Source organism: Alligator mississippiensis, chromosome 2, assembly GCF_030867095.1.
Source record: "Alligator mississippiensis isolate rAllMis1 chromosome 2, rAllMis1, whole genome shotgun sequence".
In the NCBI taxonomy this organism is placed as follows: domain Eukaryota; kingdom Metazoa; phylum Chordata; order Crocodylia; family Alligatoridae; genus Alligator; species Alligator mississippiensis.
The window spans coordinates 16,475,515-16,487,649 of record NC_081825.1 but is presented as its reverse complement, the minus strand read 5'-3'; the positions used below and the strand labels follow the sequence as shown (position 1 = coordinate 16,487,649).

The 12,135-nt window shown below is 43.9% G+C and overlaps 2 protein-coding genes across 9 annotated transcripts in view; one reads left to right on the top strand and one right to left on the bottom strand.

Moving 5' to 3' along the window:
• Positions 1–5,855, bottom strand: part of MAEA (macrophage erythroblast attacher, E3 ubiquitin ligase) — a 94,529-nt gene extending 88,674 nt beyond the window's left edge. For 2 of the 3 annotated variants that reach the window (XM_006276381.4, XM_006276382.4), the window contains exon 1: positions 5,747–5,855. In XM_006276381.4, coding sequence (XP_006276443.1) covers positions 5,747–5,815 — 69 coding nt within the window. In that variant the 5' untranslated portion in view covers positions 5,816–5,855. The remainder of the gene's footprint in view (positions 1–5,746) is intronic. The other variant, XM_059721475.1, reaches the window with a different exon arrangement.
• A 674-nt stretch (positions 5,856–6,529) lies between these two features.
• The window catches only part of CTBP1 (C-terminal binding protein 1), a 430,675-nt gene continuing 425,069 nt past the window's right edge, over positions 6,530–12,135 (top strand). For 2 of the 6 annotated variants that reach the window (XM_019478523.2, XM_059721474.1), the window contains exon 1: positions 6,538–6,601. The gene's annotated coding sequence lies outside the window, so the exon portion shown is untranslated. Of the gene's footprint in view, positions 6,602–11,084; positions 11,183–12,135 lie in introns of those variants that run through there. The other 4 variants (XM_019478563.2, XM_019478526.2, XM_019478549.2 and 1 more) reach the window with 4 other exon arrangements.

Below are 12,135 nucleotides of genomic sequence, written 5' to 3'. Positions count from 1 at the left end.
GAGCCAACTTGCATCCATCCTAGAGTCCGTTTAGCACCATACTTTAGGAGTGGAGACTTGTCACGTGCATTACACTTGCTCGCAACTGCCACTGATCAAAAACAAAACCAACAGATGCTTTTAAAGCTTTTTCCTTCTTTTAACAGAAGTATTACCATACAAAAATTGTACTAAAGCAGGTCCCACATGGGAAGAAGTAAAGTAGAATGCCTAACTCGGTATTCTCAACCAGGGTCATGTGACACCCCGGGGTTCCGTAAGATCTTTTCAGGGGTACCATGGTATGCCATGCAATGTTAGTGCTATTAGGTGCTCAAATATAATTCACAAGATAAAACCAATGGATTTCAAATAAGAATTTATATTGTTAAAAAATGTTTTTACCCACTGTAAGAATATAAATTATATAACAAATATTTTGTATTCTTTTTTCCTTAACTTACTTACTTTCTTTTTTTTTTTTTTAAATCAAGAGCTGGCATGTTCCGAGGTGCACCTTGAATGCAATGAGGTAGAGAACCACTGGCCTAAACTTCAACAGAGACCTAATGCATGACATGTGCACCCCAATCTATCGAGATGTCTAGTCCCTTTCCACCCTTTGTATCTTGGGTTCCTATAAAAAGTGTACAACTCCATCACAGTTCAAGTGGCAGCCCTTGACTATAAAACAGTGATCTCAAGAGATCAGTGATGGACCCTAGTATTTGGAAATATGAAGAACCAAAGTTTTACTAAATAGACTGACTACACAGGGAAAGAAAACTCAGTTAAATCAGGGCTCTCAGCTGCATTTCATAAGTAACAGTACAACTTAAATATTTATCCACACGCTACAGTACAGCTACTCCTCACTTAACATCATAGTTATGTTCTTGAAAAATGTGACTTTAAGTGAAACGATGTTAAGAGAATCCAATTATGTCACAATAGTTACCTACCAGCAGGCGGCAGCCAGCCAGTTATAACTGAACATTGCGTGACTTTAAATGATCGTGTTCTCTAATAGATCAGTAATGTAATAAGGAAACAATGTTAACTGGGGCGGCATTAAGTGAGGAGTACCTACCTGTATTTTGTTTAACAAAGTTAATAAAATGGATCAAACAGTGATGTTATACAGCAGTTCTCCCACTTGTTAACTGTTTCTAGATTGATTTAAGTGTCCACTAGGTATCCCAGTATCCCCCATATTTAACTTAAGGAAGAAGGCATGACAGATTGTGAAATAAGCTACATTAATGTCTAGTGCATAATTCTATGTAGCACATTTCCAGGCCATAAGCTAAGATACTCCATGCATAGCATAGAGACAGTTTCTTAAGTTTATAACAACCAACTGGCTGTGTTTGCAGGCCCTGCAAATACATGGTTGCCAAAAATAGTTCTTCACTCAGACATACAGATTCAAATGAAAAGGTGTCACCGTGAGTAATAAAAGAACCGCTATAGCAAAGGATTGTGAAGAGTCTAAGGTAAGTGCATATAAGGAGGAAGCAAGAACTGCTTAGGGAATGCAGGGAAATAAACCCAGATAAGTTTTCAGTAGTGTGGTTCCTGGCACTGAAACTGTGAAGTGCTATTTATTCATGCATCAGCAAGGGTAAAGTTACAAGAATTTGATAAATTCACTTAATTATTTTTCATCTCTGAGCTTTGAAACAACTTCCAACAGTTTTAATAAATCAAAGGTTTAATTATTATAACTTTATTACAGAAACCCTAGTGGGCTGGACTGTGTACAAATATACATAGCCTTGTAGAAAATGTATGATTTGAAAACAAAAGTGGTGCCAAGGAACCTGGAAGAGGAAAAAGGGTGACAATTAAAAACCATATTTACTTGAATCCAAGAAGGTCTCAAATTTAAGATGGCCCCCAATATTTAATTCTATATATGGAAAAATTATAAGTGTGTTATGATTTCCCATGTCCAGAATTTAATCATCAGACAGTTGTCTTAAATTCACACCCCCTTCCCGCCACTGCAGCAAGAAGTGGCAGGAGATCAGGGGGCAAAGGGAGGACAGGAAGCCTGATCCTTGTCCCCTGTCCGTCCCCCACTGCCTGCATCCCCTTATAACTTGTCCCCCAGGGTGCACGTGCCCCTATCACGGGGCTGCTGGAGCTGCTGCTGCTATTGCCTAGCCGGGCCGGGGCCAGTCACCATGTTCTCTGTGCCCAAGGTCAGCGTAGGGCCACAGTTACAACTAGGGGCAGCTGCAACTGCAACCCTGACCCCAGCCTCAAGCCTGGGTTAGGGCCAGGGTTGGAGCTGCAGTAACAGCCTGCCCCTCTGCCTTGTACTCAAATCCAAGACAAGACCCACCCCCCACGTTTAATGGGGGGAAAAAAGCCTCGTCTTGGGCTTGAGTAAATATAGTATATTCCTTAGTATAGCACATGATATGTCTCAAAAGCAGTCTCGTGTGCCTTTCTCTGTTTCTGTAGGAAGGAAAGTTGGCTTGAATGTGGGATCAAGATAACAGATACTAGTACGTGTGTGCATTTTCCCCTGCCTGTCCAGTCTTGGAGCTCTTGTACTCTGGGACAACTTACACAAGTTGGATACATTTCACCCAAGAACAAACACTGCACTAGGTCTAGCTCCAGTACTTCTCCATCAGTTGTCTACACCAAATGTTGAAGAGTGGCCTTCAGAAATCAATGTCTAACATTGCTACTGCCTCCTTTCCTAACAAAGTGTAGCTGCTTCAGTTGGCAGTTATTACAGCTGCAGCTCAAAGCTTCCTCCTGTCATTACTCACAAGCCCAGGTAAAAATATTTGGATAGGTAGTCATCCCTTTTTTTTGTCATAGTAATTCTGTTCAAGGGCTAATTATATTTCCAAATAAACAGCTGAATTATCTAGTCTTCTGACATGACTTGTTTAGTAATATGTTATCAATGAACTATGTCAAGAATGTTACCACCGTGTTGTTTTTTTAAATCCTTATGTGAGGTTTCCATACACAACGCAACTTCAATTATCTGAATTAAATGAGGACCAAAACTGGTTCATTTAAAAAAAATTAATATGCACTTCATTACCCAAGCAATTAGATGAACATGCTCCAGCTTCATACTCCTAAGCAAATTTGGTAACAGATTTGCCATGGTTTAAAATTTGCTGATTATTTCAATTGTTTTTCCATAATTGTTAAGACAGTTCTTTCCTCTTGCTTTTAATCACCATTGCTGCCACTCGCACCACAAACCATGTAGGCTGGCAACATCCATTTTTTGGCTATCTGAATAGTTCAGAAAATTGAAGCTCTACTGTATTATATTTTCAGCTGAGATGTAAAAGCATAATTATTTACCAGTGGGGATTTTTAGAGATCCCATATCACTACTAGGGCAGATGCAAAAAATCCTTGTGTCCTGAACAGGAAAGCAATTTGGTTTGTTATGTTTTGTATGCTCAAATTGTCTCGTAGATTCAGTTGAATAGGTCACTTTACTTTCACCTGAAAAAAAATCATACTTTGTAGAATGCCTGATGCACTTCCACTCCAGAAGCAACCACAATTCAGCTATGGAACAGGGATTTCCCTAAACAGTTTTAAGCACTTTTCACATGAAAGGCCTTCTCTCTGGAACTACTGTAATGTAGAGCTATTACACAACTATTATCTAGTGACGTTGGCATGAGCAAGCTAAAGGGAGGAAACAGGAAGGATATAAATATAATTTTGCATTCCTTTCTACTTCACTTGCATCGGAGAAAATTGCCAGTGTCCACAGAGCTGGAACAAAATCTCTGAGCTGCCACCCCAGTGGCCATCATAAAATGATATGCCTGCATTTTATGATCTGTTCTTTTAGAGGCTTAAGAACTGACAGAAGATGAAAATACACAGGCCCAAATCTGCAAAAGGTATTTAGGCATTTAACTTCCACTGATTTCACAACTGTAACTGCATTATAAATTTGTATCATTTCAGTAGATCTAAAATGCTTAAATACCTTTGTGGACCTGGGTCTCAATCTCTTTCTTCCTTTCCTCTTTTTTACATCTAACATCAGATGGATTTTATCTTAGCATAAACGTGGCTGAGACTTCAAAATGTCATTCAGAAAAACTTAAAGAAACATGTGAAACAGAACAACTATTTTTACAGTTATTTTCTGATTAGACAGAATCCTCCTCCCCCCCCCCCCCCCTTAAAAAAAAGGCGGAGAGAAAAGGAAAAAGCAAGCAATGCACCACACAACAGAAAGGAAGTTTCTGGGGTAGAGGAGATAAGAAGTAGTGGTAAGCATTCCACATGCTATCTAAACAAACAACAGTTAACGCTACTGATATAAGGTTATCTCAGACTGTTTATAATTTTGTGACAAGTAAGATTTCATTCTCTTCTCAAAATGTTTTGCAAGAAAATCCTTATGAACAAAAGTATACTTGAAACTGTCTTATAATCAGTCCATCCTCAAAATCTGTGACACTTGCTAAAATCACCTTACATAAAATATAAAAAGCAAAATAAAACAGTGATCCGCGTTAATAATGAAGAACACAAGAAAAAAAAACTGTTTAAGCACAATATGGATGTGTCAGTAAAACAGCTCTAAAATGGGCTTCTTTGTCTATGAATTCCTTTACACAGTTGCTGGGTGCAGAAAGTATCATACTGTCTTTTTAAGAAATCTTAAATTTTAAGCCAGACCTCGTCACATTTAAGCACTCCAGAATGAAGGGGGCAGGACTGGTGGTGGAGGAGGGTGGAGTGAAGGGGGTAGGGCTGGCGGTGGAGGAGGAGGAAAGGAAAAGCAAGAGAGATGGATAGAAATAACATGGACAGAAGCCTGCAAAGACAAATAAACCAGAACCGCATGACATTTTGCATATAAAAGCATGATATCAGCACAAATTTACTTTGCACAGCACTTTGCAAAGCACCTTTTAGGCCTTAAAAAAATAAAAAAATAACAAACATGAGAATTCACTGGCATTACAGATGCAAGAGGCCTATTTAAACAGTCCTGCTCCCCCCCCCCCCCCAACTTAACCAGTGCAGGATCAAATCCTTACAGCAGCAAACAGACGGATCGAATTCATACAGAACAGATTCGAAACGACGCTCCCACTGCATGGGGGGAGGGGATGGGGACACAGGGGAGAACGGGGACAATCCCCAGTTTCAGCAAATGTCACTGCTAACAACCTTCAACAAATTTTGCTCACTTTCCTGGTGACAACATCAGGGACCAGATACGCAATTCACTTCTTCCCACCCTTCAAAGGGCATTTCACCCCCTGCCCCCCCTCCCTCGTCACACCCTTGTGTCTCCCCAGCACCCGAGCTACGCAGCCACCCGAACCCCAGCCCCTCGGCTCATCCGTCTCCCCTCGCCCCCTCCAGCTCATCTCCATCTTTGGAGAATCAGGAGCCGGGGAACCATATTCCACCCCATCCCCCACCCCCCCAATCCCTCCATCTCTGAACAACGCCATGCAGCTCGCTCCTCGCCCGCAGCCCAGCCCCAAATCGCTGCCTCACGCCTCCCCCTCCCAGGGCAGCCCCTCATACCCCTCCCTCCTCACTCAGCTGCTGCTCAGGGGCCTGCACCCCACCCCGCCCCCGGGGGATGCAGATTCCCACCCCTGAGGGGAGCATCCAGCCTGCCTGGCACCAGCCCTGCCATTTGGGGTGGGGGGTGAGGACCCCCCCCGCCTCACCAACCTGGGGGCCACAATGCAGGGCTGGGGGCCCCTGAGAGCGGCCCAGGCCCGGCACCCACCTTGAGAGTGGGATACTCCTGCACCTTCAAAGTCATTGAGAGCTGAGCAGCTGATTCCTGCACCGCCATCTTGGATTGGGCACCCGCCGCCTCCTCCCCCCCGCCCGCGCGGAGCGACCTACCGCGCGCGGGGCATGATGGGCCAGCAAGGACTTCCTCCCGCCCCGCCCCGCCCTCTCCTCCCTAAGGGGGACGGCCTGAACCACCGCCTGCTCCCTACCCCCCCAGCTTCCAACAGCCTCATGGTACACTCCACTAGAACACTTGGTAGCAAGGGAGAGCCCTCCACCAATCATCGAGCCCCTTTCGGTGGAGAAGTGGCTCACTGTCAAAGGGCAGCGGATTGGAGGAGGGAGGAGAAAGGGCCAGGACTGCCTGGCAAATGAAAGAGAAGAACGCGCGCTCACAGGCGGGCCTCGTTGACGTGACGGACACATCGCCACCCAATCCTTTAACAGCGCCTGGCCTCGGAGCCAATCAGAACCGACCCTCTGCTCAGGGGGGCGGGTCCGAAAAGTAAATTTTTCTGGCCACCGTTTTAATGACCCCCCAAGGTGTCCGTGGGGGGAGGGCGGGTCAGAGGTGGGAGCCTGGAGGAGGGGGGCGGGCGTGCCCTTTGAGTGGCACGCCTCCTGACCAATGCTTGAGCAGAGCTCGCTGATGGGCACAGCGCGGAGCCAATGGCAGCTCAGCGTGGCGCGTGGAGGGGGGCGGGCGGAGCCGCCGCGGCCGCTGGCCGGAGCGGGGCTGTGCGGGCGGAGGGGGGGAGGGGGCCGGTGCCCAGTAAGTTCCGCGGGGAGGAGAGAGGGAGTGAGGCGTGAGGCGGCGGGAAGAGGTTTAAATAGCGGAGACAGAGTGAGTCCCCGACCCCCGGCTCCTCCGCCCCGGGACACCTGTGGCTGCCTCCGTGCGCGAGCGGGCTGGGGGGGCCCGGGCGGCCTGCCAGCGGGGCAGGCCGGGGCAGGGCTCCCCGAGGCGGCGGCGGCTCCTCCACAGGGCCCGGGGTTGCTTGGGGAGGGGGGAGCGACAAAAAAAAGCACCCTGCGGGCCCCCGGCTGGGTTGTGTCGGGCCCATCCCTGGCCTGACAGGTTGAGCGCTGCTGGACTAGCCAAATCCGAAGCGCCTGAGCTCGGCTCGCAAAAGTTTGCGCGTCCCCTGAGAGCAGCGTGTCGCGACCCAAAAGTGGGGCGCGAGAATAGACGAGCAAACTAAAAACGGATCAGCCAACTTTTTATTTATTTATTTTTAATTTTAAATAGGGGTTCTCCTTTCAAGGAGAAAAACACGGGGAAATGGAGGCTTTTCCTTCGCAGGATGGCCCCTTGTGCACCCCCCTTCCCCATGCGCTGTGGGGCTGGAGTGAGGGCCGCTGGGGCCATCGGTGTTTACAGATGGGTCCTGGGACCACAAAAAGTTTGAGAACCGCTGGTCTAGAGTGGGGTGTCAGCTGGGGGTACATGTCCCCCATGGGGGGAGGGGTATGCAGGGGTGGGCGCTGCCTCCCTGCCTGGGGTATTATGATCCCAGCACTCATTCCTGCGCAGGGCAGGACTTGATCTGTTCAGGTCCCTTCCGACCCTAGCGCTAGGAAACCTGGTGCCAATGCCTGAGAAGCAGGGCTGGGGCGGGAGGAGAGCAGGCCCCTGCTCCGTCTGGCTGCTCGACACCCCCTCCCCGCGCTCTGCATCTGGCCACTTGCCAGTCCCGCTGGGGGCACGGTTATTAAAAAAGGAGCTGCTGAAGGAACACCTATTAAAAAAGGCTGAAAATCCCTGATTTAGAAGACGTATCTCTACCCTGCCTTCTGCGTGACTTCAGACTTGCACGTGCAAAGCTTGTTTAAAAACATGACCTGTGCTTAAACCTAGCGCGGAGCCTAGAATTTGCCCGCAACCAGCTGACTTGTTTCTAAACGTGATTTGTCCTGTTGGCATCGAGTGCAAAGTCTTTGTTTAAAATTTGTTATTAGTTAAAAAACATAGTTGTGAGCTGTACCTGTAGTTTTGTGTTCAGCCGCCTTGTTTTCCTTGTCTACACAAGCGCTAAGAGCGAGATCCTACAACTGGATTTATGTGCGTTGAAGTCGATTGACTTGGTTGAGGCTCCATGAGGTTTGCTTGGGCTGTTCAGCTTGGAGGGCTGGAGTCCTAATTGAGTGAATGGTATGCTACAAATCTTTGCATCACTGTGTTTCCCTATTATATTCTCTCACACGCATACGACTCACATAGTATGTTTTAAGGGGCAATTAAATAGACATGCTGGATTACATACATGTACTAGTCATGCTAATGATACGAACTATGAAAATAGCAAAGAATACATTACAACAAAATGTCTATTGGGCTCAGGTGCGAAATCTACAGCTATTACCATTAGATATATGTAACCTTATATGTAATGTATTTAGCTATGTCCATTTACATATATCCAAGAATCTCAATTTACCATAGTTTTTATAACTGATAGGCTTGATAGTTATCTTCAGTATTGTTCCAACTGACACAGCGTATCACAAATAGAAAGCAATCAGGTGGATATGGTTATGTGGTCAAAATGAGTCTGTCTGACCTGTAGAGCTGTGGGTGAACATTTGTCAGAAATGAGTAGCCAAAGTTGAAGGTATTTGCTTAATGGAACAGATGGCTGAGCCACCATCATGTCACAGAAAACAGCATGTATTCTTAGTTTAACACAAGAGGGAGCATGTCTAATCTTTAACCTTTAAATATTGCAACTTCAGAGAGGCAGCTTTAATTGTTCCATGCCAACTAATTTATGTTCTGCGTTGCATGTATAAATATTGATACAGCCTGTGTATGCATTGTTGGCATATTTTCAGTTTAAGGTTGCAGCAATTAGTTTATCATGCAAATATCGATGGAGAAAGTGTGTGGACAAGAACCACGTTAATAAGTTAAAATCAGAATTCTGAATGATGTTAAAGAACACTGATCAGTAACTGCCTATTGAAATTAAGAGCAGAATAAATAAAAGTATTGTAAACATTTGTGTACAGAAATGACATTGTGGTTTAAAAGACTATGGTTTTTGTTTCCAAGTTTCTGCTGCTTAATCCACCCTCCCTGATCTAATTTAAAAGAGTTGAAATGCTTTCCATTTAATTAATAATTCAAAACAGATTAACTTTTTATATACAGTGGCCAATTTTTAAGTTGTATGATCATTTTGTGACTCTTATAACAGCCAGGAAATGTAAACTTGGGGTAAATTAAGGAAGGAGTGTATGCCAGATCTTGTTTCTTTTTTCCTGTCCCCTAGTGGTGTGAGAGAAAGAAGAAATGTCAACTTCAATTTTGCATCTTCTGGTTTTGTCCAGTTCAAGTCACAACCTATTAATGTTTATCCTCTTCACATATTTTATTAATAAGAATTAACAATTAGTTGAAATTAAACACTGCTGACATAATTCTGTAGGCCTACAGAAGGCCCTTACTTGTTTTAAATATTTTGGTTTACATTTTGAAAGAGAGATTAATTTTTGGAGGAAGAAATGCCACATCCAATGCAAGTGCTTAATTGCTTTGGTTATATGTATATCAAAATGTAAATATTTTGTATATTATCTGCTGTAGTAATACAGAAACTTCATTTGTCTCCTTTGGGCAAGTAATTATATATTGAAAATGTGTATTGATGACCTTTTGCCTTCAATGGCATAAAATACACCATGAGATCAAATTTTTGCCAAGGTAGAAATCATATGAACAGTGTGAACAGTATTATATGTAATATACCGGATACATGGACTGTGTTAGAATAACTTGTCATCAATAAAGTTAGGTATTAATAGTGTGTGTGGCAAGGGAGGGACTAGATGGCCTATGCTGATCATGAATGTTTAGTGGTAGATGATCAAGCAATCATTTGTTTTTGGAAGCTGAGAGGAATAATATTTTAAAGAAATAATGACTCTATTTACATAGCTAATAGAGTGTGTGAATTGCATCTATATGTCGGTAAGAGAAGTTACACATGTGTAACCTTTAGTGATACATTTATGTCTGTAATATTTTTAATGAGATTAGGATTCTAAAATGAAAAGTGATGTTTTGGAATAAGGGTTTGGTAGGTAGCACAAGGATACCCAAGTGTGTAACTGAGGATATTTGGAGTGTCTGCAGTGGTGAAATCTGCGCTGGTGTACGCACGTTCTGATAGCTTGAGAAACAGCAGAACATGTGTTTTAGCTTCCTTGGCCAACACTGCCTTTGACCTGTCAGGACTTGAATTTTTATATCCCTTTTTTTAGTACTAGTATCTGGATAGAATTTAATGTTTGTTTTGGGATTGTGGTAGTTGAGCTTGTAACTGTGAACTGTGTTATGGGTTTGTTAGTTATGCACATATAACATGGTCAGATAAATGGGCTTATTTACACTAGTTTCTGTGGAGAAATTATCCACACACTAAAAATCATCACCAGTTACATCCTTTACCCTGATTGGTCAAGGACTGAATAGAAGTAGAGACTGGCCTTCCCTGTTGCCTCTTAGAACAGCATTGTAAAGCAGCCATTGCAAATCAAACACAAATTCTGTTCTCCCTCCTTGCCATGATGAGGAGGACATTTTATTTGCCTTTCAGGAGAACTACTTGCTCCTAGCCAGTGGGGTGAGTGAATTTAACAAAGCTGCTTTAGAGGTTTGAACTGAGTTACATTGATCTGTGCTGAACTCTCTGTGAATAGACAATTTAATATCTCCTGGACCATCGAACTGGGATCTTCCAGGACAGCTGCAACAACAACAACAACAAAAAATCACTTAAAAGTTATTGAAAAGTTTGTTGTGTATTTATACTACCCAAGTTTTCAAAAAATGATGTTCATGTGTTTCTATTACAGGGCCAGATTCCTACTGTAGACCAAATGCTAGCAAAGATTTCATTTAAAAAAAAGAGTATTGATGTTGAAAGAGTGCAAAGTAGGGGACGTTGAACTGACATAGTACATAAACTTCTGTGTTCTTGTAACTTTTTGAATGGTTCAGGGAGAGGTCTTAAAATGGAAAGCAGGGGGGGAAATCACCTGTGGGAATGTTTTAGCTGTGAAGAATGTGTTGGTGGCTGAGTTATAACACCTCCCTCCAAAACAGGGGTTTAGAAGGAAATGCTGACACAGCCCTGACTAGAGAGCAAGTCCCCTTGGTGTTGTTGTAATAATTGTCCAGACAATGCTTCCCTGCTTTCCTGTGCCCTGCTTCACATCTCTCTAATTCCTTTTTTTTTTTTTTTTTTTTTTTTTAACTTTCCCAAAAGTTTGCCATTATTTAAAGGCTGCAAAGTGCCTGGGGAGACCTGAGGAGTTCAGGTTGTGAGAGTAGCATGGACTTGTTAATCTCAGCCTGATCTTGTCAGTAACAGCAGAGCAGAGGGAGAGGGAGAGCAACTCCGGCTGGGGCAGCGCTCCCGAGGTTTGTCTGTTATTTTTATACCTAAATTCCGCCTCGGTAGCAAAGGATTAAGTAGCGGGGTGTTGTTTGTAATGTGTAGATTCCGTAGTCGCGGAGATGTGTGCGTTTCGCGGCATTGTTTGTTCGCAAGGGGGAAGATTTGCCTGTGTGTGCATGGAAGAGCCCGAGTGTGTGTTACGATCTGGGAAACGCTGAAGAAGAAGAAACGCTGTTGGTTCTCCATGCAAATGACCGCTTTGGTTGTAACAAAAGCCTTGATGTTGGGCTTGGAAAAATGATCTGACAGTGTAACAACCCCAGGCCACTTTCGCCATGTTTTTGTTTATTCATGTTTCATTCCGTTTTCCGTCGCTATCTCGCAGATGTTTCCCATTTCACTGGTTTTACACTGCCGAGCCGCCTTTTTTGGAGTTAGCAGTAAAATGTGTGCAAGAATGTTAACAAAACCGAGAGGTGTTGCAGATGTTTAGACTTTAGTTCTGGCGTCGCGCTCGGCGGTGCTGGCAAAGGGAGACGCTGTCTATGAAGGAACGTAAGGAGCATCTGTTTTAACTACCGAGCATGTAATTTCGAAATGTGCCGAATGTAACTTGAATATTCAGCATAAGCAGATGAAGTGAGCACATCCCTGCTGCAATGGGGCTCGTCGATATCCCTTTTGTTTGGTCCTGTTTTTGGGGGAAAAAAAGGAGGAAAAAAAAAAAAAAAGGACGAGGAAAGGAATAGCTGTGGCACAACATGTATGCTCCTAGATAAACTCCTGCCATCTCGGAGTGCCTTTAAATATTTGAACAGCTTCTGTTAAGTCAAATAAAATCGGTTACCATGAGAAACAAAAAAAGTATAATAGAATAGTTAGACTAATGAAAACGTGAGCCTGGGGTTGTTTTAGCATCCGTCAGAGACTGGATCCGGGGGGAAATCTTTTAAGCAACATAGCAATAACCTTTAAA